Raw genomic sequence first — 8,647 nt, forward strand, 5'->3', positions numbered from 1 at the left:
GACATATAAGAATAGACTCTGACATATAAGAATCACTAGAAATGTAGCTCACTAAAGCTTTGGAAAATGAACCATCGCTCTCTTTCATGTCATTAATTGGCTCATTTACCATGCGAGTATGTCCGTCTGATAACTAACGCTTGCCAGCCATAATAAACTGAAATCAAGGTTTTCCGAAATAAAAAGGAAATATGGGAAATATAAGCGATAAAAGCAGTGCAAAGCGTAATAGAATCCCATATAGTAACACTAAGAAACCCTACATAGTAGAAAAAAAAAAAGAATAAACGAGGATTCGAAGGGATATCAGAAACACGAATGTTTATATAACGCGGCGGGTTAAAGAGCCGAGTTTGTTTACATTAAGCTTTCTTTCCTTCTCTGCAACACCTGACATCAATGTTACGCAGAATGTGATCAAATTGAAGGTCATGAAACCTAAAACTATATTTAGTTCAAAAATAATAGACAGAAGATTCCATCTATTGATCTTTAAAACGTTCCAGGACACTGGCACGAATATGTGACTGCCGAGGGTGAACGAGAAAACGCTCTGACACGTCAGCATGCCGACCGGAAAATGAGTGCGTTTCTTGCTGGCATGCATGCGTGACAATCGGCACGAGAGGGTAAAGTCCTCCCTTCCCTATTTCAGAGCAAGAGACATAAAAAATGCTCACTCTCGTCTCCGGGTTACAAACTCTGAACTTGCCCATTGCCAGACAGAGACACTTTTCAATTACAGCACGAACGCACTCGGTATGCAGGCAGAAAATACCTTACATTCTCCCCCACTTAAACGGTGACTGAGGAGGACATTCTCCCCCACTTAAACGGTGACTGAGAAGGATGGTACCGAATCTCTAAATACAAGTGGTAAAGAATAATCTTCCACCACATTTAATTCGAGCGCCACTTGAAAATCATTAGATGTTTTTATCCTTATTTCAATCTATATGCAGAAAAATATGCATCAGGATTCGAACTCCTGAGCTTCAGATTGCCAGGCGAATCTTTCCGGTTACATCACGAAAGCACGAGTTAAGGAGAAAAAAGTATCTTACAAAGTCAGCTTATATATCTTTTATATAAACGTTAACTGAACAACGGTCATTGTCATGGAAATCTGTGTTACGTGTGCTGATACTGTACCTACAGATATCAGGTTTAAGTTCAGATGTGATACCCCAAGTGATGAAAACATCCGTGGATGGTATCATCAGTTTGAAAATACCGGCTGTCTTTACAAAGGGAAGAGTACGGGACGACCAAGGGTTAGTGACAAGACTGTGATCGTGTGAGTTAGTTCATAATAGATCGTGTGTATGTGCCTCCACTACCAGCTGACCTACCCGACGTATACAGGACTGAGGCAACTGTTGCAAAAATTATACCACAAACACTAATCAAAGTTTGGGAAGAACTGGTCTATCGACTTGATGTGTGCCGTGTGATGAAAGGTGCTCACATTGAACACTTGTAAGCTTGTAGGTATAACTGTTTGACTTGCTCTTAAGTTTTACGTAAAAAACACTACAAAACACTAAAACTCCGATATTCATTTAAAAACTCCCTGTATTTTAAATAGCATATTTAAGCATGAATAATTAAATGAATCTGTATTAAATACTATTTCCTCACGCCGATGTAAAATATAGATATAATAAAAATAATATGCATTTGCATAATTTTATTGAGAGTTTTTTTATTCTACTTTCAATAAATTTATGCAATTGTATTGAAAAATTGTAAGATAATGTTAATTTCAAATGTATAGAAATATTTGCTTTTTTCATCTGAATTGAATGTAGTAACTGAAATGAATTTTAAATGATAATTACAGTTACGATTTTGCAGTCAGTTACCCTTAAATACAAAATGTTACATAACTTAAATACAAAATGTTACATAACTTTTAAAGAACTTGTAAATTTAAGTACATACCTATACTTTACGATCTGAAGAATGCTGACAAATGTAGTTCCTTGAAAACAGAAACCGAGATTTGATCAGCCGAAGTTTTGCGGAGTATCGAACATGTGTTTGTATTTTTTTTCAAATTCTTCCAACCAGGTAGCGAAATCTTCACCATTGCTTATATTTGATCAAACTTCGCAATGAAAGTTTCCAGAAGAAATCTACTATGCTTTAATTATTTTGTACAGGAAATTGTGTGGCAAAATGTTTTCAACTACTTTGCTTAAATCGCGCCAAAAATCACTTGACATGATAGAAATATTACTGGAAGACCATTGGTCCATCCTAAAAGCCACTCCCTCTGTGGTTACATAGATGTGCACTTGTGAAATATGCTCACCGGGATAACTCAGTGGCCTCACTAGCACTGGGTTGTTAGATTTCTTGGGATATTCCATTACACCTAACCGATATAGCCCTTCGGCTATAGATACAGGAAGTAGAAATTCTGTTCTTGCTGGTATTGTGCTATCGTCTTGAGCTATGAATTTTTTGGACAAACCCCTTCATCATTAATTCTGAATAGGGCTATGTCCTCAGAGGCAGAATGCAGTTCATTAATTGGAAAGTATAAGGAAAAATTGTATTTCCTTAGAAGTTCCAATCCGTGTATGCAATATCTGCTAGATATGCCTTATGCTGTAATATCTGCTAGATATGCTTATGATGGCAGCGGCACTTCCAAACGTAATGTTGATATTTAATTTTCCGTAGCTCTCTATCTTATCGACATAGTTCGGAGGATAGTTTTACCAGATTAGTTTTACCTTCTAGTTGTTGAGCCATATCTTTTTGAATGCTGGTAAATTTGGCTTCTGTATCGAAGGTCGTTTTACAAGGAGCTCCATGATGAAAAGTTCATAATTGTCACAACTCATTGCAGAAATCTGAAGCGCTTTGCTATGGGTCTTCTGATTATCTTTCAACCGCCGCTCCGTGAGATGGCAACTAATTTTTTTCTGTATCGTTGTTGGGAAGTTGTCTTCGTTTCCGTGTCTTCGGGTGTTCTGCAATTCCTTCGTACGTGCCATCAGTTTCAGTACTTTTAGATTTGGTTTGTTATCACTTCTGCTTCGTGTGAAGGCATTTACTTCTGGGCTAAATCGTCTAGACGAGCAGTCAGTTGATCCAATGTCTCTTGGACTTGAGCAGCTCTGATTGGGTCGCGGTCTTTAAGAACTGCTTGCTGGGCTGCCTCAAAATTTATAGCGTACACGAAAGCGCTTTTTAAATCCTTCACATCCGCCATTCGCAGGTCTTTCTGTATTTCAAGATCACGGATGCCATCGAATGAACTACTGCAGGGACAGGATTCTCCTTGTTTCTGTAGCATTTTCGGAGATCATACGGGCTTCTGTTGTGTTTCTGTGCGCTTCTGTTAACGAGATTTTAATTGAAGCCTGCTATAGTCATAAGGTATTTCTCCCACTTCCCTAGCGTGCCTTCGTGGTGTAACGGTAGCACGCTGGGCTTCCAATCAACCTAATGACTGTACAAGTGGCGCCCGAACTAAAAGGGTTATGGATGATGATTCTCCGCACCCAGGATTTGGCGACTAGGTCCCGTAAAACCCTAGTCGCTCTTTAAAAAGGGGAGTATATAAGGTATTTCTCCCACTTCCCTAGCGTGCCTTCGTGGTGTAACGGTAGCACGCTGGGCTGGTATTCCAGAAATCCGTGATTCGATTCCCGGCGAATGCAGTTGCTAATTTTTCATCTCGTCTGCTTCCAAATAATCCTAATGACTCTACATAGTGTTTTAAATATTTCTCCACACAGCGCAGCTCAAGGCGCGGATACAGCTTCGAAGTCTAGCCTGTGGTTTTCGGATAGAGTTTGAGGAATACCCACTGCGTCTCCTGTCAGGGAAGGAGCAAGATGGCATGCCGTAGCTTTAGAATTCCATCCATTCGCGTCCGTCACTGTATAAATACGTCTTATACACTTGGCAGGAGAACTTACCGTCGTATGTGCATAGCTTTAGAGAAGGATGAGCAGGCAAGGGTAAAGTTTTAAAACCATCAGAATTGCTCCCTGCCGCTCCTACGAATTTCTTTAGGGTATCAGCTTCTTTGGCGACGCAGAAACCCTGTCATCAGTTTGTCGTTCGATGGCAAAAACCTTTTCTTGGACTTTTTTATCCACGGCAGACACTCTTTCCTGAATTTCTCCAACTTTGTCTTCAGCCGCGTCTATTTTTGTCTTCCATAACTTCGAATTTGTTTTCTATTATACAGGTAATTTCTCTTTTCGTTCTCGCTTGACCTGCATCAATCTTTTCTCGAACAGCTTACATCTCGTCTTTAACGGAATTTTTAATAGCCTTCATCTTTACTTTAACAGTTTCTTGGCTAGTTTTCCTCTCTTCTTGGTCCAATTTCATCTCTTCTGTGATGGGAAATGACGGCGCTTTCCATCTTTTCTTGGAATGTAGCTAAGGCAGTCACCAACTGTCTTAGTTCCTAATCCATCGCTCTTGTCACAGATATTCAATCCCACTACAGACCCCGAAAAGTATTGCGTGCGTAAAGGTTGGTAATAGACTGAATGCACGCAGCTCCGATATGGTTGATAGGATTTATTTTATCAAATAAAACACTTCACTTGAACTTTCTACATATTTTTAGAACTCTTCATAATATCATAGAGTACAATCAGTAGTTACATTTGCAGCTACTAGAAACGCTAAACACAACACAATGAAAAGCGCAGCTAAAGAGAAAGCTACTCGGAGATATCTCAGTACTTTGAATTCATCCCGAGCTAACAGCTAACAGCAACGACTAAGAGCAGATGCTCCTTCCAGTCTTATATAGGTTTCACATGGCCACCGAAATTTTGCTAGTATTTTCTACTTCTGTAAATTACTGGAAAGCAATGTGAGAGTCGAATAACGGTTACAGCTAATACAGTGATCAACATTTATTCAATTACAATACCTAAAACGATGTTACAGGGAAAGGACCAAAATGTCGCTAAATGGTCTCCAAGCTTGGCGACTTTTGATAATTTCTTGCCAAATTTGGCGACAAATATTACTTACCAAAACCGTTGCCAGCTTGGCAATATTTCGCAAAATTACCGAGATATACATGTACTCAATGTTAAACTTTCTTTTCTTACTTTTCCGGCATGGCTTCTCTTTCTCTCGATTTTTCACGTTACATTCCACAGAAAAATACAGTAATTACACATATAATTGCACTAAAATTACCTACCTATGTAGAAAATTCGTAATAATATGTTTCTCCGTTTTATGAATGTTTCTTACGAATCGCACTGTAGATTATCCATTAATAAGGTAAGAAATTTTCATTCTGGTTTAATATTTGCTTATCACCAGTAATCTGCGTTTTTGATGATAAATAAACTGCGTGTTTCTTCAGCGCATAATTCATTACATATCTAATTCTATGTATTAAAGGATTAACGCTTTAACGATTAAGTTAAAAATTTTTTTTCATTGCAGGTGGATCCGTATTTGATATATCCAGGATGGGAAAAATATAAAGAAGATGCTTTGAAAAGTAGAAATAAATACAATGCCTTGCTTCGCGCAGTCTTAAGGAACTATGGTATTCAGCATGAAGCTGAAGCCTTTTCTGGAGCTTTCACGAAACTTCATTGTCGATTTCAAGAACGGAAAGATAGAGCTGAAGTGGAAAAGGTTATTATAGGTTGTATCAAAAGATTGTCAAAGAGTATGCTTGAAGAATTTTTAGATGAATTCAAAGATACTACAGATATAAATAGCGCTCAAGAGTATATACTACAAAAGGCTTCCGCGTGGTACATAGTCACGTATAGTGACAGTGGTACTAAATTTCTTAGCTTTCCTTGGACCGTTTCTACATATTTATCTAACATAAAAATTAAAAATTCATCTTTTAATCCGCTGCCTGTTTCACCTCTCATTGCTAATATGGATGAACAGATAAAACTGTGTGAAGCTGAAAATATTCTACCCCACCCTATAGAAACAGATATTTGGTTAGAATATGAATTTTTGTGTGATCCCGTAACAGTAAAGCTTGCAAGCAGAGTATTGATTATGTGGGCCCAAGATGAGCAGATAATTGACAGATCGGGTTACAGCCACACAGGATTTCTGTATCCGAATACTTTAATCAGACTTTTTCTTCATGTTGCTGAACTTGCTCATTATGTTTTTAAAAAAGGGAAACAGACGTCTTCCACAGAGAAAAAAGTCTTCTCGCCAGCATCTCTCGTTTTGGAATTTCTTAGATTTTGCACAACTTTACGTTTCTATAATAAAAATGAAATATCCAGCGTGATTCCTTTTTCGGTGTATAAATACAGTAAGCTGGCTAAATCAGCTGTAGTTGCATACCACAGGTTTGCTTTGTCAGGTGAATTTCATTGCTTAAATGTGGAGAGAAATAATATTGAAGAAAAAATGGAGATGAATCCAATACAGATAGAAAGTAAAATATTCCCTAAAGTGCCTATTGATGCACAAACGTTACAAAAGGCACAAGATGCTCTGATAAAATATTCAGGTGTAGAGGATGTAACAATGCGAGAAATTCGGCAAACTAAAAAAGTTTGTGTTACTGCCTATGGTTCTGAACTATCAATCAAGATATTGAAAGGCATTTTGAGAAAGCATGCTGTATTAAGAACACTTTTTATAGATGGAAGAATGCCAGATGAATGAATAATCTGCTTTGCTTCATGTGTATATTTTCCCCCCAATTTTAAAGTATTTCACTCATAATTATTGTATCATTATATATTTTTCCTGACAATTTTTTTATACAAATCTAGTTTAAATTACTGTTTGTTCTTTTAATTTTGTTGTTATAATGTTTCTCTCATTTTCTACATTATTTTTCATTTGTATTTCTTTAAAAATGGAATTATGTTTTCAATGCCTGTATTTCCTGATGTATGTTCACGTTCTGTTTAATGAATAATCTGGACTATTTTTTAAAGTAAACTAGTAATTTTTTTTATATATGTATTTAGATCTTCAATTTTCAGTCTTTTTCTAATACAGTATTTTTTTATATTTATATCTTTGTAATTGCATAAGCTTACATTTTTATATCTAAATAAAATTAATTAAAATAATTACTTGACTTAAATTACTTGAAAATAATTACTTGAATTAAATAAAATTACTTGACTGCATAATCAGTTTACTGAAGTCATAGTGCTGTCAAGGAGTATTATGGTATTTGTCTCAAATATTAATAAGCAATCTTCATTCTCCTTGGATAGGTTTAGTGTTAGAAAATTAAGTTGAATAAATTTGATGTACAAAGCCGTACTTGAATTTATAACTAGATTGAGCATTTGAAATATTTTTGCAATAAATTAAAAATTACTTCATTAATTTGCCATAAAGTAATAAAAATTAAAAATCTCTTATTTAGATAAATGTTATCTCAGCGCCCTACAGTTAAACTTTTATCTTTACATTTTATGGTCATTATTATTTTAATTAACCTGTTATTTACAGTTGCAGCTTTACTGTCATTTCACCTTTTTGTTTCCTCATCAGAATGCAAATCTTTTTAAGAGTATTTAAGTCGAGGGTTTCGGATTGTAAGATAAATCGTGTTTCTGCCTCTCGAGGCCACATTATTAGGTTTGCCAGGTCTGATAAGATTTAATTCTTAGGCTTTGCGTTTTTGCTGCCGACATTTAAATTGTGATGCCGGTAAGAGGTTTTTGAGCCAGCTTCGCGTAAATGAATTGTCTAGCCTCTCACTATTAGACAATTTGACTTTTTGTAATTCTTTGTTTCTTTAAGTTACATCACCGCAAGTGATAGCTGATTTGTAAGTACGAGACGTTGCTTTAAACTTTTTCAGGACTCTGTTGTTGAATCGGACCAGGCGGTAATTCGCTCCAAGTCTGTTACGAGTTTGATACTAGCTTGCTACCAAAACAAGTCAAACTGTATAACATTATATTTATTTATTTATAATATCCAATTCTTGGCTGTTTGAGAAATATCGGAAAGAAAATTAGCAAAGGCAATATTTATATTTTTTGAGCGGCAGTGGCCAGAATTCAGAACTGATGTTCTAACTCACTTTAAAACTCATTCCTTTTTCGCTTTTTTAAAATTTTATTTCTTTTATAATACTGTATGTTCTTTAATTTTCTGAAATTAAGTATCAGATACTATCATACGATGGTTTGATCAATAACTGCTTTAGTAATAAAATAAACAGTAACTGGATCTGAATTAGAAGTGGAAACATTATAATGCGAATAAGTTGTAATTATAATGTAAAATCTTGTTATTTTCACTATCATAAAGTAAAATGATCTTACTAGACACCGATGACTTGCGGTGGTACGTAAGAGTTATTTAACCATGAACTCAAAGGTAAATAGCTGGACTTAGAATTTAGTATAAGGCTAACTAGCCTGACTCAGCAACTTATCCAGTGATTTACTTATTAAATTGTCAAAAAGCCGTATCAGCAACTCAACGTAACAACAGCGAGGACAAAATAGTAACGCGCGCTGGCTAGCAAAATGACGCTACTAGTTTCGTCTGTTTTTATACTCTCCTCACTTTGCATCCTGGCGAGAAAATGCTAGGTGAAAATAAGAAGTCCAGGAAAGATACCAAACTTAAAAATTAAACATTTTTATCTCCAGCGCGTGAACTATCTATCGGAAATTCTATA

General features: G+C 36.0%; 1 protein-coding gene across 11 annotated transcripts in view; it reads left to right on the plus strand.

Annotated features, from left to right (window-relative positions):
• LOC118190586 (uncharacterized) overlaps nt 1–8,190 on the plus strand; it is a 228,101-nt gene extending 219,911 nt beyond the window's left edge. For all 11 annotated transcript variants that reach the window (XM_085825327.1, XM_085825338.1, XM_085825331.1 and 8 more), the window contains one exon: nt 5,446–8,190. In XM_085825327.1, the coding sequence (XP_085681453.1) occupies nt 5,446–6,654 (1,209 nt within the window). In that variant the 3' untranslated portion in view covers nt 6,655–8,190. The remainder of the gene's footprint in view (nt 1–5,445) is intronic.
• Nucleotides 8,191–8,647: the final 457 nt, after the last annotated feature.

This window comes from Stegodyphus dumicola, chromosome 10, assembly GCF_044657685.1.
Source record: "Stegodyphus dumicola isolate Sdum_Otavi_A_Nest chromosome 10, ASM4465768v1".
Classification (NCBI taxonomy): Eukaryota; Metazoa; Arthropoda; class Arachnida; order Araneae; family Eresidae; genus Stegodyphus; species Stegodyphus dumicola.